The sequence below is a fragment of the Oikopleura dioica genome, chromosome 1 (assembly GCF_907165135.1).
Source record: "Oikopleura dioica chromosome 1, OKI2018_I68_1.0, whole genome shotgun sequence".
NCBI lineage: Eukaryota > Metazoa > Chordata > Appendicularia > Copelata > Oikopleuridae > Oikopleura > Oikopleura dioica.
In genome coordinates, this window is record NC_137291.1 from 5,686,285 (window position 1) to 5,709,356 (window position 23,072).

Genomic DNA, 23,072 nt, shown 5'->3' on the forward strand with positions numbered 1-23,072 from the left:
TGCAAAAGTCATCAACTCCACAACAATAACATGTGATTTCAACTTGCGGGGAGGTCATTCAACCGACTGCAACTTGAAAGTTGAGCTATCAAACTTTGGCGACGTTTTTTACTCGGAAAATGCCAACAATTGTCCGAAGATAGTTCCAGTCGTTTACAACCCGATTGGCAACTATGGAGTCGGGAAAAACGGCGGCGCTGAGATTTCAATAAATGGCGACTTTAGAAACTTCTTGGTCGCGGACATTTCTGTCATTGCCGGAAGTACTGAGCTAAAAGTGACAGATTTTTCGAATGGAGAAATAAAACTCCTCGTTCCAGAATTAGACGAAGGATCTTACAATTTGAACATCTACTACCGAAATCATTGGTTCAAGACGTTTACGATGGTTGCTTCAGAAATCTTCACTTCGACAATTGTTCAGACCGAGGTTCAAACATCGTCTCAGTCAAACAGCATCACGATGACAGGGTTTTTCGTTGGTGAAATTGAGTCAATCACGATCGACGACCAGATCTGTAACATAAAGTTCTCTTCTTCGAGTCAAATTCGATGCAAGGTTTCAAATGTCCGAGCTGGTACCTACATTCCAAAAGTTCTCATGAGTCTTGGTTACGCGTCAACTGATGGCAAACTTGGACAAGTAGCTGCGACAATTCTTGGAGATGTCAGATCCATTTATCCTGACCAAGGATCTTTCGGCGGAGGAAACTGGATCAATGTTTATGGCAGCGGATTTTCTGAACAAATGTCTGTAATGGTCATTCCCGACGAAGAAAAGGCAGGAGATCTTTGCGGTGGCGAGTGTGAGATCAAGTTCATCCATCACGAGCTCCTCAAACTCAAAATCCCGCAACTGAGAGGAATCAAAGGCAAAGACCAGGTCCCAAGCTCAATTTTCCTCATTTCGACGCATCAAGAAAAACCAGTTCCATTTAATCGTGCTTTGTATTCGTACAAAAATGAGCTTACCGCCCGTGCTGAAGCGCTCAAGCACCCGGAATTTCCTGACCGTTTCGTTTTGGAAGTCAGCGGATTGAACATGCTCGATGAAATAACGATTCTTGGCGAGGCCTTTGACCCGATTTGCGGCAACCAACAAGTGAATGTTGAAGGCGGAAACTCAACTTGTGTTATCTTTTCTTGTTCGGAAACCTTTATCAGCTGTCGTCTCCCGCCGAGATCGCCTGGCGCCAAACGTCTTGATGTTGAACACTTATCAAACGGCTTCGCTAAATCAAGCAGTCTTCAAGTCATTTACAGTCTTCATATCAAGAGTGTTCATCCTCTTTCTGCAGGGACAAATGGAGGAAACGTTATAACAATCAGAGGAGCTGGCTTTGGAGAAGACGAACCGGCAGTTGAAGTCGCTATTTGTGGCCAACTATGCGAAATAATGACATTCAGTGTTAGCTTGGACCAGGAGATCACCTGCAAATTGCCATTCTACGATTTTTCTCTCAAACAATGTCTCGTAAATGTTCAATCAATCGAAGATCCGTCAATAAGCTTGAGCTACGATGAGTACTTTGTCTTTGATGAAAAACGAACTTTGAATGTAATCAAGCAAAGCGATTTCTACGGGCCGAGTTCTGGAGGGTACGAATACGCCGTTACTCTTGACAAAATCAACGACCATGAGAGTGAGGGTCGAGATTTTGGTATTTTTTTATGGAATAGGTTTTTTCACGATTTGAAAAATATGAAGAATTTGATAAAATTCAATGAGATGCATTTTGACCTGCGAAAACTTGTAAACGACTATTTTTAGTGTTTTTTTTTTATTTTTTTTTTGTTTAATGAAAGAGAGAAGAGCATTTGGGTCAAGAACGCCGCTAATAATAAGTCCAGGAAAGGGTTTGATTAACTTCACACTGTTGATCACCCGGAATGGTTATTTCGATTCGGCAGGAGTAGTATGCCTCTTCATAGCAGTTAACATCATCCCATTTGAGGGATATGAATCTCACAACGCAGTCTTCGGGGCTAGACAAAAAATGATTGTTGGGCTGTCCAGAACGCCAACCGAAAACGGATATTTCAGTGTTGGCAGTGCTGAACCATTTGTTATCACTTCCGCGAACGATTCCGAGCCACTCGTGTCGTTCTGGTTTGAACTGCTGGTTGTATGCTTCTAGCTCATCATTGCTATTGAAAAATGGTAGATGGCCTCCGATCGCGTTGCAGTTGGCCTTAGCCGTTTCAAAATCCACTTGAGTATCGCCCATGTTTACGAATCCGACGCAAATTTTCTAAATCGTCATTTACTGGTATTTTGAATTAAGCCTTACTGGTGGTTGCTCATTTTGCGGCTCGGTTGCTTCTTCAGTAGGTGGCTCAGTCGGTGGCTCAGTCGGTGGCTCAGTTGTTGGTTCAGTTGACGGTTCGTTGGGTGGCGACGGCAAAAAGTATTGACAGTTTTCATCAACCTTGACTACAGTATCGATTCGGCAGGAATAGTATTTCTTAAGTTCACATCTTTGAGCATTCCAATGATTCTCGTCCTCGAGGCTAATCTCTACACAAGCTTCGGAATCTTTACCTCGCGTAAAAAGTAAATCTTGAAAATAGAGCTGTCCACCTAGGGTAGTGATCAGTCTGTCATTTAAACGATGGACTCCTAGCCATTCATTTCGATAAGATTTAAGTGCTTCATAGTCTTCGAGCTCATCTTTGTTGTGAAAGAAGGGGAGATGCCCTCCAATTTCGTTGCAACTATCTTCTGCAGCGTCGAAATTCAGCATTGACTCGCCCATGTTTCGGAACTCAGTGCACAGTTTCATTTCAACTTGACATTGTTGATCACCGGGAATGGTTTTTTCGATTCGGCAGGAGTAGTACAGCAGCCCACGGCAGCCTAAATCATACCATTTAAGCGTAGTGGAGCTCTCAGCGCAGTCTTGGGCGCCGGTCAAATTGTCGGGCTGGCCATCGGTACGAGCCCACGCAAAAACGGATATTTCAGTGTTGGCAGTGCTGAACCATTTGTTATCACTTCCGCGAACGATTCCGAGCCACTCTCTTCGATCTGGTTTGAACGCGTTGTACGCTGCTAGCTCATCAGCGTTATTGAAAAATGGCAAATGCCCTCCGATCGCGTTGCAATTAACCTTTGCCGTTTCAAAATTGACTTTAGTATCGCCCATGTTGACAAATCCAATACAAGTTTTCTAAAATGTCATTAACTGGTATTTTGAACTTTAGGCTTACTGGTGGTGGCTCAGTTTGCGGCTCGGTTGGTGCTTCTGTTGGTGGCTCAGTCGGTGGCTCAGTCGGTGGCTCAGTTGTTGGCACAGTTGTTGGCTCAATTGTTGGTTCGGTGGCTGGTTCTGTTGGTGATTTCTTCGGCGCTTGGTTGTATTTCAGCTGCTTAAATTTTACATCGAAAAGAACTTTTCTCTGACGCTGAATAAGTTTCTTCATTCTAAGGGCTTTCGTGGGGCTACCATCGTTGCAGACGAAGGCGTGGTGAAAGCTTTTTACAGACGCGTAAAAATTGTTGAGGGATAAGAGAAGATCCTGGCTATCGTAATTTGGGTCGATGAAATCGTTTTGGTCACCGGAGCCGGCAAAATCGGTGCATGACTCGTCAACAAGTCCGACTAAATCATCGACTTTGAGGTAGAAGTCACGCAGTCGGTTAGCCTTCTTTTGTGGGGGGATGTTGGTGTCAGCATAGGCGGACAAGACATCATTGTAGAGATGATTGTAAGCGGCGGCGACTTTGCTCCAAGAGTTTTGCGCGGCGGACTCGGCAGAAGCAATTGCCAAGATGACCAACGCGAGAAGCTAAATTGAAACATTTATAGCTTCTATTTATACGTCGCGAAATTTCAACTTCATAATGAAAATTTAAGCCTCGAAATTCAATTAAAAATTAAGGTTCTCTAACTGTTAGAGTGTAACAGCGTTTTTTACGAGATTTTTAAGATTTTTATTTTAAAAGTTTCTCTTATATAAATCTCTTTTATAACCACCAAAAAGTGTTCGTCTTACCTTCATCTCAGCTAATTAAGAAAAAAGCTTTTTTCTCGAATGATGATTTGAAGAGAACTGATCTTGTATTTATGCTGTCAAGTGCGAGCTATTTCACACTTACCCACTTAAGAATAAGCGATTACAATTGTAAGCTAAGAGTTTCACCAGATGAGGATTTATGGAATTGAACTAAGGGCTTACCCTGAGTAATGACGCTTTTTTGTTCATGGAACTTGTTTGGGACTTGAATTACAACCAGATTTTTTCAAAAACAAAAATGTTCATTCGAAATATCATAATCTAGACCCCTGCATAAGACATTTTTCTTTGAAAATCTTGAATGTCTGGATTTGATGGTAGAGGAAACAACAGTCAGATGCAACGTTTCTTCCCATTTATCAATGGGCTCAGCTCCGATCCGATTGATTTCGAAAAACTCCGGAGAAGTTTATTTTCCGATGAAAAAATTTGAAGTCATCGATAACTGGAGTGACTCGTGGACTTGGGGCTGCTTGGAAAATGAGAATTGCAAGCCGATCGCTGGAGATTTGATCGAAATTCCAAAAGGCGCAAAAATTTTATTAGACGAATCTACTCCCATTTTGAAAGCAATTTTGATCTCTGGTGGTATTTTGAGAATCAAGGACGATAACATAGCACTGAATATTCAGTATATTATTATTACGAATGGTGGACAGCTTCTGGTTGGCAGTGAGGAAGAACCGATCGCAACAAAAGTAGAAATCAACCTTCATGGAGAAATGTCTGATCATCAATTGCCACTTTACGGATCAAAAGTCATCGCTGTTCACGACGGAAAAGTGGAAATGTATGGCCAAGAAAAGCAATCATGGACGACTCTCTCACAGGAAGCAGTGGAGGAAACAGCTAGAATAAGCGTTGAAGATTCGAGCTCCTGGCAAGTTGGCGACCAACTGGTCATTGCAACTACTGGTGGTCCCGATAGTCATGCAGAGTCCGAGCGAGTCAAAATCGTTGAAATCCAGGAAGACTTTATCAGAGTAAACCGAAAACTGAGAAACACTCACACTTACCATCCAGTTTCCATTGAACAATCGGGAGTTTCAGTAACTCTTACCGCCGAAGTAATCAATTTGAGCCGCACGATCGTCATTCAAGGAGTAATTGGAGAGGACAAAAAGTTTGGTGGCCATTTGGTTGCTGCTCACAACGCTGAAAAGATGATTTTATCGTACGTCGAGTTCAAAAACGTCGGTCAAGCGTTCCAGCTCGGTCGCTACCCAATCCACTTCCATATCACCGGCAACGAGCAGAACAGTAAGCTCCTCGGTTGTTCTATCCATCGATCGTTCAACAGAGCAGTTACGTTTCACGCGGTCCATCATCTTCGAGCAATCGGAAACGTCGCCTACAATATCATCGGTCACGCGTTTTTCCTCGAAGATGGAATCGAAACTCACAATTATCTCGATTCAAATGTGGCTATTTTCACTCAACAAGGAACCTCGCTGTTGAATACTGATCTCTGGGCTGCTGGTTTTTGGATAACGAATCCAGACAACGTTCTTGTCGGAAACAGAGCTGTTGGTGGCACCCACAATGGATTTTGGTACAATATGCCGAAAAGACCAACTGGGCCGAGCTTTACGAAATCAATTTGTCCCCGATTCACGGAAATGGGTCGCTTTGAGCAGAACACTGCTCATTCTAATGGTTGGTTTGGCTTGTGGATCTACCCTGTTTATATTCCTAGAAAAGACAGTAGCTGCGATATTGATGAACCAAGCCTCGCAGAATTCAGGGACTCACTCTTTTGGAACAACGAGCGTGGAGCAGAAACGGTTCTGACAGGAATGCTGAAATTCTCAAATTTGACGGCGATTCGAAACAGACGAGCTGGACTGTCTGCTATGGAAGCGTATTTGGCTGAATGGCCCGCTCTTACTTTTGAGGATAGCACGATCATTGCTCATTTGGATGGCGAATCTTGCCCAAATGAGCATAGACCAGCGATTGGACTTGAAACACCTTGGAAGCGCGGGTCGTTCATTGCGGATGGAGTGACTTTCGTGAATTTTAACGATGAGGAGTGCGTCGCAGTTGATCCCTGCTACAAGGCTTACAAGCATGATTGCGCGAATACGGGGCGATTCAGCAGAACAACCTTCGTCAATTCTACTAACAAAGTCGTCTTTACCTACGCGAATGAATATGTGATCGACGATACTGACGGATCTTTCATGGAAAACGATCTTCCGGGAAAAATTCTCCCTGCATCGGGAATTCTTCCGAAAGATAAGTGTACTAAACCCGCTCAAATATCAAAATCTGGTGTTGAGCCAGTTTGGTGCGACGACTCTGTTGTTATTCGGAAATTTGGTCTTCACAAGACTGACGAAGCATTTTTCGGATCCGATCTTATCGTGAATACTAGGCACGGAGAGAACAGAGTGCCCTTCAGACAGCTTCGATTTTCTCATGCTAGTGGCTGGATTGGCTTCCTTCTTGGAGATTCCGAAAACACAATTAGCTTTTCCGCCCAAAATCATACCACCGCTAACTGGACGATGAACATTTTCGATATTGAAGCTACCGATAATTTAAGCATCACTGGTGATCAATATTACGGTGGAGAGGTGAAAGTCGACTTCACAAATTTGAACCAATCCTTGACCTCTGAAGAGTTACATTTCACCCTACCAAATGTGAATTCTTTGGATGAAGAGATCATTGTCACGGAGCAAGAAGTCACTACTACGACTGAAGAAACAACAACCGAAGAAAATGGAAACTTCGACTTTGGAAACATAATGTCGCTGATGAATGGAGAAGAAAGGAAACATATTCAACTTTCATCGCTTGATCACGTGGACGGAACAGACCTGGTCATTGCTGAAAATGAAATTCTCTTCCTTGATTCCGACCTCAACGCGAGACACATAGTTATACATGGCAAGCTACTGTAAGTTATGTTTCTATCTGTGTTGTTTCATTTTATTCTCTTAGACTCGCCGAAAACGTAACGAAGCTAGAAATACAGGCCGAAATGATCTTCGTTCTTGGTGTCTTCGATCTCAATCCTTCCTGCTCTCAACAAGTAAACTTGACTCTTCACGGCAACTGGGACTCAACAACAGCAGAATTCGGTGGCTACGTTGGCGGTTCAAAAGTTATCTTTGTAGCGCCATCTGGAGAATTCACGGCAAATGGTTGTACAGCGGAAAGAATGCTCAGATTTGAGTCAAAAATTACCAGTGGCTCATCGAATTTCACGAGTTTCACAGTCTTTCCTGGGGACGAGCTTATTTTCTTACCAGAAGTACTCGATCCACAACAGTTTGAAAATGCAACAGTGATATCAAATGAAAATGGGGAAGTCAATTTTGAGCCAGCTCTTGAATATGACCACGAGTTTGCGGTCAACTTACGATCGAATCTTAGAATCTCAGGTGTTGCCAACAACTCATTCGGGGGAAGAATTTTATCTCGAGGATCGTTGAAGCTGACCAATGTTGAGCTTTCTGCTTTTGGCCAAAGAGGCTACAATGAATTGTCAGATTACAGAGCCGCTATTGCGATCGACGGATATCAAGCGACGGCGAAAATAGTTCTTTGCTCAGTTTCGAAATCTCACAATTCAGCGATTTTCGTTAACAACTCGCCAAATGTGTTGCTAGATAGAAACGTCATCTTTGATGTCATCGGGGATGGAATCCGTCTCAATGGCCGAGGAAATGTCGCGCTTCTCGGAAACATTGTTGCAAACATCAAACACCCTTTATTGCATCCTAGATCGAGTACTACTGGAAATAAGGGCTTCAGAATCTGGCCAAGTGGAATCCAAACTGACGAGACTCAAGGAAATTCTGTTTCGATGATCGACAACCACGTTATCTACTCAGAAGGCTTTGGATTTCGGACTGGCGGTGAAAAGTGCTCTTCTGAGAGAACTTGCGGACATGTTCAACAAACCTCGAGTGCAAGCAGCCCAAATACAGTAAGAGGAGCTCTTCACGGTGTGACAGTTTGGGGAAATGGCCACAACGAATGCACATTGATCCGCAATTTCGCGATTAGCAATACAGTTGACTACGGAGTTTACGTCCAAACAGACGCGAATGTTCAAGTCGAAAATGTCGACATTCGTGGATCCACGGTTGGAATGTCTGTCTTGGTTTATGGCGCGGACTCGCGAAAACACGAGCTCGTCGACAAATCTGTTTCAATTTCGAATTCAAAGATTGTTCTTTCTGATCCTGTCTTTTTCCCGCAGCTGGAAATTTTGAACAGAACATCGAGCGTGCGACAAAAGGGAACAGGCCAAAGGGACAAATCGGAATCATGATTCCGACGTTTTCTTCCGAACAAAGTCGAGCACCGATTGACGAATGGTCGAAAGTGACCTCCGAGCCAGCTTTATTGGGAGGATCGTGCCTGTCACATGTTCAATTTGAAGAAGCCTCAGCGCGAACAAATTCTGCTTTTATTTCATCCAACATTGAAGCGAAAGACTTTTCGCACCCGATGGATCTGCGAAATGTCTCGTTTAGCGATGATCAGAGCCTGGTCGTAAAAATTCTAATTGAAAAGCCGCTTGAAGAATGGATAACTTCAGGAGAAAGCGCAGACTGCATCGATATGGACTGCGACGGGGGAAAGAAAGTTCTCGTCCGAGATCTTGATGGGTCGCTTTCTGAAGAATCGAATGAACCAGGAGTTGTTTTCAGTCAATCTGAATTCGCATGGGGCGAACCAGGCCGCGGAGTTCATGATCATCGTATTCCGAGCTCCATTGGCGTTCCTTCTGAAAGTCAACGAGGAATAACTCGATCGTCGCCAAACTGTAGCTTGGTCGACGATTCGTGGAAATGCACTGGAGTCGATAGCAACTATGGTGTTCTCATCTTCGAGTCAATGGATAAAGATTCGACAGATCGCCGATTGTCTCCGATTGTGATCAGATCGAGCTCCGGCTTCGTCGATATGGTCAACGGCCCGAGCAATCATCGAGGCAGCCATGGTTACGCAGCCATCTCACGGATTTCCACCTTCTTTTTCATCCTAAGAACTGGCGAAGAATACAAAATTGCAGCCACTTCAACTCTTCCGAAGAACTTTCGCCTTATCACCACCAACTTCAATTCCGAGGGCAATATTCTCCTTCACATTTCAACGAGCAATCCGCAACGAATGGAAATCTACAGAAGTGGCGTCTTCGAACTACCGAACAATGTGAGATTGAATGCACTTGGAGAAATCGAATTTCAGCTTCCAAACGATTCTTTCATCCCGAAACTAGAAAGCTTCAAAAATGGAGAAAATTATTTCGACCGAAAAACGCAGAAATTCCATGTTGGCATCAAAACAAACTCAGTTCTCGACGTCAAGACTTCTTCGACGATTCTCGTTTCGATCGGCGCGGTAATGGAAATGACACCAGTGGAGTTTTACGCACATAAAGACCTAGTCTATCTTCTCGCAGATTTCTTCGAACTCGACTCATCCCAAGTCAAAGTTGTCAATGTCCATAAAAAGACAGAAACGTCTCTTGCTGGGCGCAGCTCTTTATTAGCAAAGGACGAAAAAGAAGTTGAAATAGAAATTCTCCCCGACGAGGTCGACTCGCTCTCTTCTGTCATTTCCACCTCAACATTTTGCAAAGTCCGCCAAGGCTTTAAAAACACTTTCAATTCAACCATCAACAGTTTCAAAGCACAGAAGAACGAAGAAGACAAGATCGACCCAACCGTGTCCATCTTTACCGTTCCAACTGCTCTGCTAGACATTGGCTCCAAAAACTACACTTATCAACTGCGACAAGTAACGAACATCACGCTCAAAATCGTTGACGCGGAAAATAATTTCGTCGAAACTGGCGATTTTTCGATCAGAGTAACGATGAAACGGCTGGATAGCCTTGACTCAAGGCTTGAAAAATCTGTTGCTTTGATGATGGCAAATGCGCAAAGGGGGACTTCCATTCCGGGTTTTGAAGATGGAGAGCATCTTTCGAAGCTCGAAAGAAAAACTCTTCAACGATGGAATAACAGAAACCAGTTCCAATCAGAAAACCCCACTTCAGCCGTTATCTTCAAAAAGAAATGGAAGAAAAACAAGGTGAAAGGGAACAAATCTAAGAACAAGGGCAACAAGAAGAACAAGAACAAAAACTCTTCCACCGTTCTTCCATCCAAGATCCCAATTGCCACAGGTGGGAACAAAAAGAAACCATGGGCCAACAAGTGGGGCAGCAACAAGAAAACAACAGCGAAGCCAACAACGAAGCCGCAATCATCGACTTACAGCATTGACGAAGGGCCGAAGATTGTATTGGACAATATTGTTAATTTAGTCAACGGAAGTTTTAAAATCGATATTCCGACGAAATATTCGGGCCTCTATTCTTTGGACATAGAATTGATTGAAAGCGAAAACTGTCGAGCTCAAAATGAAGAGACAATTAAGATGTCCATCAACCTTGAGGTTAGCTTTCAGGCTTGAAAGAAAATATTATAAGCACATTTCAGGTGCTGAAAAGCAAAAATGGCGCTGGTCAAATTTGCAAATGGGAAAACCGAGTGCTCATTTGCTCCGGTAAAGAACTAGAAGCACTTGATGGCTTCTTCGAAATCATGAAGCTCTCAAATATGTTCGTCACGGAGTCTGGCAATATTCCTCTGGAGCTTATCCAGACCGTCGATCTCAGGTGCTTATCCGTTTCCATTAGCGTTTTGTTCAATCTCTTTTCTAGCAACAACAAACTATCAGACGTCGAAAATCTAGCCGAATTTGTCAATTTCTTCGAGAACCTTGACAAGCTGATTCTCGACGACAATCTTTTCGAAGACTTCGAATTGTTCCTGATCGAGGAAAACGCGCCAAACTTGAGCATGGTTTCTTTGAAAAACAACAAGATCTCCTCCCTTTCAAATCTGTCTCTTTTCGAAAATCTCAAAGAAGTCGACCTCACTGCTCAAAACCCGCCACTGCAATGCGTTTCTCCAGCTGCCCTCGACGGCAAAGCAAAAGTGCTGGTTTAATACTGTAATACTGTATCGACAACTCCCTTCTCAAATCTGTTCTGTTCATCGTGTGAAATCCTTCAAGCTGTAAAATAAAATTGACGGATATAAAAGACCTTGCGGTTAGATTTTCAACGAGCAAGATATGTTCCAAATCAGAGCCGAGTCACATGTTTGCCAAAGGTCGGGCTACTGATTCTTACAATAACGGTAGGTGTGGTTTTGAAATTTCATTGAATAAGAAAAAAATATTGAAGAGAAACGTCATTTTTGCCATGATAAAAATCGCTGCATGTATTTTTGCGTTTGCTAGAGGGTTGAGCTTTGATGACTGTAAATACTCGAATACTGCATGCTTAGCTGTTCCCAAATACTGTAAGATAAATGAAGAGAGTGGATGTACGCTTGTGATAGTGAAAAATTTGGGAAGAGAAATTCAAGTTAATTTGACAAGAAATACTCAAGGAAGGACTCAAAATGATCTCTTTGACAATTTTTCTTCGCGCAGGGTTTTGATTCCAGAAAAGAAGAGACATGGGTGGGGCTTGGTTTTTCATTCGATAAATTGATGGGGACAGACGACATGTATTTGTGCAGCAGAACAGCATCAGAAGTCCGAGTTTCTTCCGCGTATTCGATCGGAGAACAGGGGATCAAATCGATGGGTGTAACAGGAATTACGACAGGCTCTATTTATACAGATAATCACAGCGATTCGTACAGGAACGAGTTTAATTCGTTCATAAAATGAGAAACAATATGCGTTGAAATTAACTCGTAAAAGTTGTCTATTCGAAAGGCCGTTTCGTGTGACAAAAGCTGGTACAGTTTTCGATGTTTCTCAAGAATCGTTCTTCATTTTTGCGGCGACTGGAAGCTATCGTTCGGGAAATTTCGGATACCACGGGCATGGATACCGGTAAGTTAAACAAATCTTCTGAATCAATCAAAATATTAGCTCAACATCCGATTTCCCGTATCTTTTCCGCTCCGGAGAAGTCGTTCCTGACATAAAATGGACACCATCAACAACAACAACGACGACAACCTCCTACTACATCCTGACATTTCCAACTAAAGCCCCAACAACAACAACATCGAAAACAAGCTCCTCTTTACCAATATTCTCTGTGTTCCCTATTCTGATATCGATCTGCTTGAACGCTATTTATTAAAACCCAAAGCAATCGAATTTTTATGAAGATTTATTTTGAAAGAAAGATTTCGCACTTGAACAATAATTGACAGAAGATTGAGCAAAAATTGAACAACGAAAAATGGGCATCAAAGAAAAGGTCAAAAACAATAGTTTCACAATGATCTACTGAGGGAGAAGGATTCTCCTTCTTTACAACTGCGGTGGATGGGCTCTCGGAACGAATCGTAATTTTCCATCTTCGCCTTCAGCATCTACTGTATCGTTATTTTCATCAGCAGAAGCGGGGAAGTGGCAGCCGAGTTTGCTCTGCCACTGAGACCAATTTTCCCGAACTTCTTTCCAAGGGCCAAGACCAGCGTTTTGGCAGGTAGAATCGAAAATCGGGCCACCGAGGAAACGAGCAGAGAGATCAGCAACAGTCATCACTTCGATGCCAGAACTTTCGTCAGCAGAAGCATGGGCGTTTGTATTTTTGATAATGATTGCCTAGAATTTGATGAAGAAGGAAATTTCAAATGTTATCTTACCCAAGCCCAGGCGGACTTTCCATCGTCGTAGCACTGCGCTTTCCAGTAGTATTCCGGCACTCTGACTTCGTGCATCTTTCCATGCATCCAGTCCAGCGTTCCATGAGTTCCAGTAATGATGTAGTGATCCTTTCCAGGATGCTCGGCCATCATAAATTCTCGAGCCATGCATTCGTATTCGCGCCAGGAGTGTTCAGTTTCTTGGTTCACAAAAAATTGTCATGAAAAAGGTACTAATTTAAATTGAGAACCGTGCCATTGAAGATAGAAGCTTGTGGGGCAACATTTGTCAGAGTGAAAGTCGTGTCTTGGGCGTCAGGGTCTTCGTTGTTGATTTCGTTCGGGTCCACGTGACCTCGGTCGATGTGGATCAGGTCGTGTTCACTAAACTTGATGAAGAAAGTATTCCAGATTCATATTTTACCCAAGATAATCATCATTCACAGTCTGATGCTTTCCACAAAATTCCCAGTCGCCGTGGTACACGTGATCGATTCTGGATGCATATGATTTCTTCGAATCAAAGTCGCCATCGAAACAGAGCGATTTCGAAAGACGAGGCCATCTTTTTCGCGAATCCGGACGATCGTGATGCTTTTTGTCCGGCGAACGGTTGCCGATGTAGGCAGAATAGACGGGAATGCCAGTTGGAATGTCGTAAAGAGTCGCGAACTTGTGTGGCTTGCCGGCGATATTCTGGCACAGTCGGATCGCACCAGGATATTTGTCTGAAAACAGAAATTTCAGGCGTTTTTTATCGATTTTGAAGGGAAATTATCGATTTTTTGGCGATTCCGATCGATATTCGAAAAATACGAAACTTTTTGATTGATATCAGATGGTTTTGAATGCAAAATTTGGGGTGCGCGTCGATTCCTACGGTTTCAGGGTTTTGCGTCGATTCCTACGATGCGTCGATACCTACGGTTGCGTCGATACCTACGGTTAGAAATGACTCATGCCAAGGAAGGAAAGATAGGGTCTGCACGTGAACAAAAAAATGCTTTTCAAAGACATGTTTATGTGAATAGTTTATTGAATTTTCTTGTAATTTTGTCGGCTTTTTGTCGACGGATTGGTTGGCTCATTATCGTTTCGGGAAATATTTTGCTAAAATTTATCATTCTTCTGGCAAGAACCCAAAAATGGCAAAAATCAATTTAGCAAAAATCAATTATTTAAAATAACTTCTCATCAAAGAGCCAACAAACTAAAAACAGACAATAACTCAACAAAGAAAAGCCGTAACCCATTAGATATTTTATGATAAGTTGCAGACCCTATCTTTCCTTCCTTGGCATGAGTCATTTCTAACCGTAGGTATCGACGCATCGTAGGAATCGACGCAAAACCCTGAAACCGTAGGAATCGACGCGCACCCCAAAATTTGGCAATTTTGATGAATTTCTTGTCCGAACAGCCCGAAACGACCGCGGGCCGCGAAAGTAGCGCCCAAGATTCGCTAGATCAAAAATCTGCTTGAGCGCCCCCCGCCCGCGCTTTGAAGCTGCAGCCGCTGATTGGACAAGATATGCACGTGCTTCTGAGCTTCTCAGACTTGAAGAACTGGTTTTTCCAATCAGACTTCAATCCAATTTCAGTTAGATATGAAGAAGAGACCAGAGAGATTTTTGCTACCTGTGAACTTTTGATTATATCTTCTTGACTTAGATCAGTGCTAGAAATTCTCTTTACCTGTCAAGGGCCATAGATACTGATTGTGAAAATATTCGTCGCACGTATCCTCTACCAATCCAAAGTCATTCGCCCCCTCAATCAAATTTTCGCGAGTAGAAAACCCCGAAATAAGAGCAAGAAATCCCGCCAAAAGCCTCATCCCTTTTTGTTTTCTCTGCTTTTGAACCGGTAGTTGTTTTTCGAGTCAGAAAATATTGGCGCTGCGGGAGCTTGAGTAAAAAGTAGGGCCCAAGCGTGTCTGCGCGCCGTGGAAAGCGCGCGAATCTCATTGGTCGAGAGAGGAAATTATTGAATTCTCGCCAGAGAGTGTGAAAATAGAGGAAATCCTGACGGATCTTTTTACAATCAGCGAGACTGTTCCTTTTTCTCTAAATTTTAGAAAGTCTAAATATTAATCCTTTTGATTCTAGATGTGAAAGTGCGCGGAATTCGTTTCTCCGGCGAAAGCAGAGAAAATGAGTGAATTCAATGATTGCGAAGCGGAAATTCCCGAAATGATTCTAGGAAGAAGTCATTTATAAAAAGACCCAGAAGAGGGTCTAACAAAGACACCTTACTCCTAACAAAGATACCTTACTTTTCCCAAACCTGATCTCATGTTTCCGATTTATTTATTTTCCTCTTTTGCAAAAGATTGAAATTTATAAATTGAAAATTTTTTGTTGAAAAGAAATCTTATTTTTCTTAATTTCAGACCCGAAACATGCGGGCGAATTCGACTGTCGTTCTTGACGCGCAGTCGAGATGCCAAATTGGAAGAAAAAAGCAAGAAACGACTCCTTACCATAACAAAGGCTGCATTGGAAGAAAATGGTAAGGAGAACTTATTGAAATTTGATTTAATATTCATTATATTTAGAGGAGCCACCAGCAATGGAAGTGGATTACGAAACGATGGACGCCCGGATGACGTGCAAAGTATGCTTGGAGCGATTCAACGATGGCGATCGCGCAATGAGCGTTCTCCGTTGCCGACATGTCTGCTGCGCTGCCTGTTTGGAGCTAGTCAATCCGTGAACGTAGGATGCGTAGAAGGACCGGCTTACTCTGCTCAATCTACGCCATTCCAAGCTGAACCGAACGACGCTTCAACATGACTTTATGTCAAGCTACATACTTTACTGTTGCCAACGACAACTACAACAACATAACTAACAAAGATACCTTACCCTATTCTGTTTCAAAATTTTCAGGACTTCAACTCGTCGTTTTTCGGCCTATTTCGAATGCTTTAACTTAAAATAGCTAGAAAATCCTTGAATAAGAAGTCCTTATTTTATTTTCTTCAATTTCAGACGGAAATAATGTAACTTGCGGGCGAATTCGACTGTCGTTTTGCACAAGCAGTCGAGATGCCAAGAAAAATCCGAGGGCGAGATTTGCTAACTAGCAAATCTCAACGCAACTCAAAACCCTGCCATCCAATGGGGGGAACACAAGCCTGAAAAGGCTCATAAATCCTCAACGAGTTGCGAAAAAGCAATTACTGCTCCAAAAATTTGTTGATAACAACAATGTGATCGATTCTAATAAAGATACCTTACTTGACCATCAAACAAAGCTGTTTTTTATTCTGCAGGAAAAAGCATGTTCTTCAGCATTTTACTCTTCAAGTGGTTGACCTAGAATGGATGACGATGATATGTGTTTCAAGCTTTGGCGCATCCGAAAAACCGTGATGGCCATGTGCCACGATCGAAAGTACCTCGTAGCGGTTAGTTCTTTCTCTTTAATTCGGGCATTTATCATGCGATTCTTTGTAGCAACGAGAATTGGACCAGACGCTGGAGCAATTCAAAGCGGAATTCGGCTCCCAGCCGAGTCAGAATCAGCCAAGTCGAAAAGACTTGACGATTATTGTCTGCCACTCGGACGATCCCACTGATCAGATGTTTGTCTTCTTCCCTGAAGACCCCAAGGTACCTCCATTTCGTCATTTCCATCTCTCACTCCCTTTTTTCAGGTGACGATCAAGCAGGTAAAAATCTACTGCCAGCGAATGCAGGAAGAAAACATTACTCGAGCTATTATCGTCATTCAACAGAGTATGACTCCTAGTGGTACGTGAACCCGCTTACAGGGCTCTGCAACCTCTGTCAAAAATCTGAGTCGGAGTCTGTCTACATAGGTTGCGGAGCCCAGCCCCCAAATCCATCAGGCTCTAAGTTTTTTTCTAGCGAAACAAGCACTGGATGACATGGCGCCAAAGTACACTTTGGAGTCGTTTTACGAGCAGGAGTTGATGATCAACATCACCGAACACGAGTTGGTACCGACCCACGCCGTTTTGACGGACGACGAGAAGAAGGAATTGCTCAAGTTAGTCTACAATTCTCAAAGCCGCTCATTAACGATTTTAGGCGATACAAGTTGAAAGAGTCGCAGCTCCCGCGAATCCAGAAATCGGACCCAGTCGCTCGATACTTTGGCGTCCAGCGCGGCCAGGTCTTTAAAATCATCCGAAGATCCGAAACTGCGGGAAGATACGTCACCTACCGTCTGGTGACATAGAATGAAAGCGAAAGAATTTGAATTTGAGAAAATCTGCAACGTACCCTGCCACTAGAATGAATTACGTCTCGAATTTCCGAAATTGAAATTGAAAGAACAAAAAAAAACTGTGAATAAAGGAAACGATGATTTCAGAAAGAAAAAGTATGAGTTTGTTGTGTCGAATTTCGGTCAGGAGAAAATCATTGTATGCATTTTTGAATATTCCAAGGGAGACGGAGACGAAAAAGGTTGAGGAAATTATTGCGGCGAGGAAGGACGAGCTCGTGACGAAGGAAATGTCTGAGGGGAAGGGTTGAATATTGTTGTTTTGGCTTGTTTTCTCATGGGCGAATTCCGGCTTTTTTCTTATTCTTACTAACAGGAAACCGGAGTGAAAACAAAATTAAACCAAATATGAGGTTTGGCGCCCTCTTACGATCTAGTTATAAATAGCACCAACATCGCTGAAAATTATTAAAATTTCGGAATTTATTAAATGAAAAACGTGAAGTAATGCACTAAGGTCGGAATTCTCCTCACGATGTCTCCTGCAATGTTTAATAAATAAAATCTTTTGAATTCGAGTATTATTATTTATGTGTAAATTTTTTTTGATCAATATTCAACCATTGACAGAGTTGTATAGATTCCGCAAAAGCAGGCTTAATTATGACTTGATCGTTGAACTAGAAGAAAAAAAAGCAAACCGTACTGAAGAGGACCTTCTTCCTCCATCGATTAATCCCCAGACAAATGCTCTAATTGTAAGACCCATTTTCACTCACCTCTTATCCATTCTTGCAGGAAAAAATGCCGGTAAACGATGACCAGAAAAACTCGCTAAAACAATCGGTCGCCCACATTGGTTTCCGCGCCTCAACTTGGGCAACGATTTTTATCTGTTGGATCGTTTTGAAATGGAACATCCTCACGAAAGAGAAGCGCCAAGAGCTCAACAAAAAAGACATGCAAGATTATGACGATTTAGTCAATTTCAACGTCCCTATTTTTTCTGAAATGTCAATTGATAAATTTATCAAAAATTTAAAAGCATTTAATTTTTTTGGCTGGAAAAACTTGTAAATTATATTTTCTCAAAATTCTCATTCGAAAACTTTCAGAAGAAAAATGGGATGGCTTTCTTCTTACGGCCCTCATCACGTGAGAGCTATCAGGAGAATCAGCAGGACTCGTCCTCTTCGACTTTTTGAGAAGATCGATGATTTCGCTAAGCTGCCATCGAAAATTAAGCTGATCAACGACATCAATTACAAAAGATATCGGGAAGCGACTAAAGCCGAGTTGAAAGTTTTTGGAGAAAAGGCGAATCTGTCCAATTATAAAAAGCTCGGAAGTGGGCCTCCTTACAAGGTAGATTCGTTCGAAAATCTGGAAAGTTAACGATTCTAGTTTAAAAATACATGGCGCGAGGACGATTTCAAACGGACAGGAGCGCACTTGCTGGTGAACCATACAGTCTTTGGCAAGCTCCGACAAGATACAGTCAACCAAACCGAGCTCTGGAATCCAATCGCGCATTTCAACATCTCCCCCGCGTCCCAGAAACTCATCAACGAATTCTACCTCCAGATTCCAGCGAAAAACGGGCTGCAATGGATGCACCATCAAATTGGATGGAGATATTTGAAGAATTTCATGTGGTGGAGGAGTTTTCGAAAGCCGGACTATATTTTTGACATGAAGGACTTTGAGAACTCATGGGCTGTGATGGATCAGTTTTTGGATAAAGTCGAGAAAGCGGCGGAAAAACACTCGATTTCGACGATGAAATTTACAGCCGACTCGGTGAAGAATAATTATTTGGATATAACCGACACGCTGTATTTCGACCAGCCAAGATATTATTTTATGCTCAGAACGCTTGAATTTTACAAACGTTGTAATCCAGAAGTTCAGGAAATTCTAAAGCATCGAATTGACGAGTATTTCTCTCGTGAAAACATCAAAGAAGGCCAGCTCGTTTTGAGAAGACAAATCACAGACCCCCTTGATCGAGAAAATTTAAACGAGTACCTCGAAAACCCACCAAGTTATATCGACAAATATGTTCCTGCGATGGACAAAATCTGGGAGCAACGAATCGGTGATTTCAAAATAAAACGGAATGAAGAGCTCTTTGCCGACGAAGAAAAACTCCGAGAGCTTTTTGAAAAACAGATGGAAATTGAAGCAAGAGGGTCAATCACTGTCGATGTTGATTATCCCTCGCAGACGAAATACGAACATAATCGCAAGCGACTCAATTTAGAAAAGTTCACCCCTGAGTTGGTCAAATCGATGCTAGAGAAATACATGGTCGAGTGGGAAAAGATCCTTGGCGACAGGATGATCCAAATGTACATTGAAATGTCGGAGCATGCGATTTCCGACTTGAATCTTCTCGAGTCTCTCAAATTCCTTGAAATACGCGCGTTTTTTGAAACACTTGTTGAAGCAGGCGGCGACGATCCCGAGAAGTTCATCCGATATCTGGCCAAGCAGATGGTCTGGGGAAGCTACAGCGAAGTTGCGATGTCACAAGAATATCTCGTCACAACCATGATTCTGCTCCCACATGTTTGGGATTATTGCATCATGACACTGGAGAAGGCCTTGATCAATCCGACCTTCGAGGATTACAAAAGATGGTTCACTGGGGACAATAATGATCACGTCGGCAATGCGGGAGCGTTGTTCCATGATTTGGCGTATCATAAGTCTTCAGAAATCGGACTTCAGTTGAATAGAGTGCTAGTCAATTTGATGAGGGAGACTCTTCAGTTTCATAGGTAAGCTCATGTTGAATATCTAGAGGATAGGAGTTCGTGAACGATTAGTTTATCAAGTCTGTAATACTCTTCTCAGAACTCCGGCAGAAGCACTAGAATGGTACAACTCAACTCGTCCTTTAGAAGAGGATCTTCTCAACAACCAGCTTCATCCGTGGATCATGCTAACCGACAGAGATCATCCCTCTCAAAACATGTTTCAAGACCTCGCTTTTATCTTTCGCATGGGAACTTACACGGACAAATACTCTGCGATGCCGATGGTTTGTCCGCCAAGACCCTACAAGATCTTCGATAATCAAATCAAAGGCCAATTTCTTACCTCGCCAAGATTGCTGGTCAAAAGAAAAAAGATGCGAAACCCGAAGCCGTATCACATCGAAGAGTCCTACGGCTGGAAACAGTATCCGAAAGAAAAGATCAATCACATGCTCACTGCCTGCAACGCCATTGCCCAACAAAGCTGGAGCATCAACAAAGAAATCGTTGATATACTCGAAGAAGTAACAAAAGAAGGAGGAATGTACACATTGAAAGTTCCAATGCGCGACTGCTGGGATGTTTCTCACGGAATCAAGTCGATTGTAACCACCTCAACGTCTGATCCTCTTTACAATAGACACAAGCAAGTAGAAACACGACTAAGGGTTGAAGAAAAGGGACTGTATGTTACTTTCCAGAGCCATTTAGGCCTCGCCAAGTACTTTTCCCAGTTCGACGAGTTCTGGCTCCCTCTGGACTTGGACTACAGAGGTCGGATTTATCCAACAACGGCTATTATGAATCCGCTATCGAGTGACCCCTACAGAGCGACTTTTCAGTTTGGACGAGCAAGAAAACTAGGTGGAAGGCAAAAGAATGGTTTCACCGGATTCGAGTGGCTGTTGATTCAGTGCATCGCACTTTCTGATAAGAAAAAGAAAGCGACTCACGAGGAAATGCTCCATTTCGCATGGCAAAATTTCCACGCGATTTGTGACTCTGGTCGAGAACCTCTTACTGGCTATAGATGGTGGGAAACTTGTGAGAAACCGTTTCAGGTGCTCGCTGCTTGTATGGAGATTTGGAAGGCGACACAACTGGACGATCCAGCGGAGTATGAGACGAAAATTTCAGTCCACATGGACGGAACTTGCAACGGATTCCAGCACTACTCTGCCATGGGAAGAGATACTATCGGCGCTATCTTCACAAATGTTCTTCCAACTGAGCGGCCTTCTGACTTCTACCACTCGATTCTCGAATCAGCGCTGAAGCTGATGGATGAAGATATTGCCGCCGAAGGAGCAAACTTCGAAAAGCTTCGAATCGCGAAAATCGCCCGCAAAGTCGTCAACCGTTCAATTGTCAAGAGACCTGTCATGGCTATTCCGTACGGCTTATCTGTCAGAGGCGCCGTCGACATTTGCAGAAACAATCTTCACGGGAAAATTTCCACTGCCGATTTGACCCCCGTGGCGCAGTATATCATCAGGAACTTGTTCAGTTCGATCAATCAGACGTTCCGAAACTCGATGGCGATCAAGCAGTGGCTCGCTGGGTACAATCGATTTTGCTCCTCGAAACTCGGAGTTCCGATTGAGTACATTTCGCCGATGGGATTTCCTGGTGAGCTTTAATTTTTCTTTTCCAAGTTTTACCTGGCGATTTCAGTGTCGCAGATTGGATACAAAAGTATGCTGCAAAGAAAGACCTCGATGGAAGTACTGATAGCTGCTGTAGACGAGAATAGAATAAAGAACGAAAGGGATAATTGCTACGGAGTGTTTCCCGCGGCAGATGGTCAACGATCCGGAAACTCGCTCTCGCCGAACTTTGTTCATGCGATTGATGCGAGTCATTTGCTCATGAGTTACACTATGTTTGCTAAAGGTAGAGCGCTCTTTCATGTCCTCTTTTGATAACTTTTTTTAGCTGCGAAAGAAGAAAGAGGGACGGAAGCAGATTTCGGATCAATCCACGACTCGTTTTGGTGCCACCCTTCTCAAGTAGATCTATTGAATGAAAACCTCCGCGAAGCGTTCATCGACATGTATGAAAATTTCGACCCTATCACGACTTTTGCTGAACACATGGAGAACTGGGTGATTCCGGAACGTCTGTGGCCGAAGCGATTCGATAATTTGCCGGAAAGTGTAACGACGCTGGAGAATAAGCTGTCGCATCTGGAAAGAAGAGAAACGCTGTTTCATAACCGGCCGGAGAAAGGAGATATGGATATACAAAAAGTCAGAGATTCAAAGTATTTCTTCTGCTGAACAGTTCCACTTTTCTACCTTCAATATGATTGTAAATATAATTAAACCTGACTAGATCTATTCTTGCTGAAAAGTCTTATTTAGTTTATAACTGAATGTTTTCTATAATAAGAATGAATAAAAATGAAATAAACGCGTTTCTGCGCAGGTATTTGCTGGCAACAGGGCGGCAAAAATCTCTTGATGCACTTGAAGATGACTGGAAAAGGACTCAAAAAGGGAATGAACTGAAAAAGGAAGGATTCAAGCTCAGTTTTGAAATTCAAAAGCCTCCAAAAAGAATGTCACTTCTTGAAGATGCGAAGGTGACTGAAAGAAAGCGACCGAAAAAAGCAAAAATTGCTTCAGATGATTCGGATGTAAAAGGTTTGATATTATCTAGGAACTTGCGAATAAAAAGGGTTTTAGAGAAGAAAGTAGAAGTTCCGAAAGAATTCAAGAAGTTGGCTAAAGCTGTTGGTCTCCCAAAAGATCACCTCGAATTCTTCTACGAGTACCGAGAAAGCTTCCACTGGGAGGTGAAGAAGGACAACAGTATTTACTGTACTGGGAAATGCGGCAACTGCAAATTCAGCAGCAAAGTCAAGAAAAACTGCCTCGTCGAACACATGATCTCTGTCCACAATCACGGCGACTTCAAATGCAAAGAACAAAACTGCAAATATGTTGGATTCTCTCATGGAAATCTTCAGCGGCACACAGCGCAATTCCACGGGATGGGCAAAGTCGGGTACAAGCTCAATAGAGTGCTTCAGTGCAAGTATTGTGATTACAGCTCGAGTCAGCGGAAAGTTCTCGACGAGCACGTGGCTGTGCACGAGAATAGGCTCCACCAATGCGAGTTCTGTACTTATAAATGTGCGACGCTGACAAATCTGAAATACCATCTCTTTGCCCACTTCAATATCCGACCATTTGAATGTCAAACCTGCTCGGCTACTTTTCCCAGTCAATCCAAACTCGACTTCCACAAGAAGTTTCATTCAAAAGACTTTACGTGTAATCATTGCCTTGAAACCTATCCTACTCATAACTTGCTCGAAAAACACTTGAAAGTCTGCAGAGTCAGAATTCAAAAATTTAGGGATAGTCGATGACACTTTCTTCCTTTCTCAACCAAGCACTGTAGAACAGATCAAATAAAATCACTCAATAAAATATGAACT

At 42.8% G+C, this 23,072-nt stretch overlaps 7 protein-coding genes across 7 annotated transcripts; 4 read left to right on the top strand and 3 right to left on the bottom strand.

Moving 5' to 3' along the window:
- Positions 1-1,835: 1,835 nt before the first annotated feature.
- On the bottom strand, positions 1,836-4,002 carry LOC145711778 (uncharacterized). Its single transcript, XM_081789467.1, has 5 exons — positions 3,997-4,002; positions 3,211-3,789; positions 2,292-3,170; positions 2,062-2,252; positions 1,836-1,986 (listed from the first exon to the last, which is right to left on the bottom strand). Exons 1-5 carry the CDS (start codon positions 4,000-4,002, stop codon positions 1,836-1,838), a joined length of 1,806 nt encoding a protein of 601 aa, XP_081645593.1.
- Positions 4,003-4,295: 293 nt separating this feature from the next.
- LOC145696702 (fibrocystin-L-like) lies at positions 4,296-11,441 on the top strand. Its single transcript, XM_081773786.1, is given in 5 exon segments — positions 4,296-6,922; positions 6,967-8,310; positions 8,313-10,443; positions 10,488-10,666; positions 10,712-11,441. Coding segments are annotated over 5 exon segments (6,534 nt in total). The 5' UTR covers positions 4,296-4,331; the 3' UTR covers positions 11,001-11,441.
- Positions 11,442-12,171: 730 nt separating this feature from the next.
- LOC145696739 (uncharacterized) lies at positions 12,172-12,836 on the bottom strand. The gene is made up of 2 exons (XM_081773860.1): positions 12,669-12,836; positions 12,172-12,627 (listed from the first exon to the last, which is right to left on the bottom strand). Exons 1-2 carry the CDS (start codon positions 12,834-12,836, stop codon positions 12,331-12,333), a joined length of 465 nt encoding a protein of 154 aa, XP_081629986.1. The 3' UTR covers positions 12,172-12,330.
- Positions 12,837-12,876: 40 nt separating this feature from the next.
- LOC145696639 (uncharacterized) lies at positions 12,877-14,568 on the bottom strand. Its single transcript, XM_081773747.1, has 3 exons — positions 14,364-14,568; positions 13,093-13,396; positions 12,877-13,052 (listed from the first exon to the last, which is right to left on the bottom strand). Exons 1-3 carry the CDS (start codon positions 14,503-14,505, stop codon positions 12,902-12,904), a joined length of 597 nt encoding a protein of 198 aa, XP_081629873.1. The 5' UTR covers positions 14,506-14,568; the 3' UTR covers positions 12,877-12,901.
- A 1,379-nt stretch (positions 14,569-15,947) lies between these two features.
- Positions 15,948-17,021, top strand: LOC145696541 (DNA-directed RNA polymerases I, II, and III subunit RPABC1-like). The gene is made up of 5 exons (XM_081773635.1): positions 15,948-16,080; positions 16,130-16,285; positions 16,330-16,426; positions 16,544-16,685; positions 16,727-17,021. Exons 1-5 carry the CDS (start codon positions 15,994-15,996, stop codon positions 16,875-16,877), a joined length of 633 nt encoding a protein of 210 aa, XP_081629761.1. The 5' UTR covers positions 15,948-15,993; the 3' UTR covers positions 16,878-17,021.
- A 941-nt stretch (positions 17,022-17,962) lies between these two features.
- On the top strand, positions 17,963-21,964 carry LOC145695450 (DNA-directed RNA polymerase, mitochondrial-like). The gene is made up of 5 exons (XM_081772434.1): positions 17,963-18,230; positions 18,270-19,648; positions 19,725-21,256; positions 21,302-21,520; positions 21,563-21,964. The coding sequence occupies exons 1-5, from the start codon at positions 17,988-17,990 to the stop codon at positions 21,904-21,906; spliced, it is 3,717 nt and encodes a 1,238-aa protein (XP_081628560.1). The 5' UTR covers positions 17,963-17,987; the 3' UTR covers positions 21,907-21,964.
- A 58-nt stretch (positions 21,965-22,022) lies between these two features.
- On the top strand, positions 22,023-23,032 carry LOC145695453 (zinc finger protein ZFAT-like). The gene is made up of 2 exons (XM_081772438.1): positions 22,023-22,272; positions 22,315-23,032. Exons 1-2 carry the CDS (start codon positions 22,188-22,190, stop codon positions 23,001-23,003), a joined length of 774 nt encoding a protein of 257 aa, XP_081628564.1. The 5' UTR covers positions 22,023-22,187; the 3' UTR covers positions 23,004-23,032.
- The last annotated feature ends 40 nt before the right edge of the window (positions 23,033-23,072 follow it).

Coding starts and splice junctions, on each gene's coding strand:
- LOC145711778 (XM_081789467.1), bottom strand. Junction 2,253..2,291: donor CGCAAAATGAGCAACCACCA/GTAAGGCTTAAT, acceptor ATGACGATTTAG/AAAATTTGCGTCGGATTCGT. Junction 1,987..2,061: donor CGCGGAAGTGATAACAAATG/GTTCAGCACTGC, acceptor TTTTTTGTCTAG/CCCCGAAGACTGCGTTGTGA.
- LOC145696739 (XM_081773860.1), bottom strand. CDS start 12,836: ATGGCTCGAGAATTTATGATGGCCGAGCATCCTGGAAAGGATCACTAC. Junction 12,628..12,668: donor GAAAGTCCGCCTGGGCTTGG/GTAAGATAACAT, acceptor ATCAAATTCTAG/GCAATCATTATCAAAAATAC.
- LOC145696639 (XM_081773747.1), bottom strand. CDS start 14,505: ATGAGGCTTTTGGCGGGATTTCTTGCTCTTATTTCGGGGTTTTCTACT. Junction 13,397..14,363: donor GTATCTATGGCCCTTGACAG/GTAAAGAGAATT, acceptor TTCTGTTTTCAG/ACAAATATCCTGGTGCGATC. Junction 13,053..13,092: donor GTGAATGATGATTATCTTGG/GTAAAATATGAA, acceptor CATCAAGTTTAG/TGAACACGACCTGATCCACA.
- LOC145696541 (XM_081773635.1), top strand. CDS start 15,994: ATGGATGACGATGATATGTGTTTCAAGCTTTGGCGCATCCGAAAAACC. Junction 16,081..16,129: donor ATCGAAAGTACCTCGTAGCG/GTTAGTTCTTTC, acceptor GATTCTTTGTAG/CAACGAGAATTGGACCAGAC. Junction 16,686..16,726: donor GAGAAGAAGGAATTGCTCAA/GTTAGTCTACAA, acceptor TAACGATTTTAG/GCGATACAAGTTGAAAGAGT.
- LOC145695450 (XM_081772434.1), top strand. CDS start 17,988: ATGGGATGGCTTTCTTCTTACGGCCCTCATCACGTGAGAGCTATCAGG. Junction 19,649..19,724: donor GAGACTCTTCAGTTTCATAG/GTAAGCTCATGT, acceptor TACTCTTCTCAG/AACTCCGGCAGAAGCACTAG. Junction 21,521..21,562: donor TTACACTATGTTTGCTAAAG/GTAGAGCGCTCT, acceptor AACTTTTTTTAG/CTGCGAAAGAAGAAAGAGGG.
- LOC145695453 (XM_081772438.1), top strand. CDS start 22,188: ATGTCACTTCTTGAAGATGCGAAGGTGACTGAAAGAAAGCGACCGAAA. Junction 22,273..22,314: donor AGATGATTCGGATGTAAAAG/GTTTGATATTAT, acceptor AAAGGGTTTTAG/AGAAGAAAGTAGAAGTTCCG.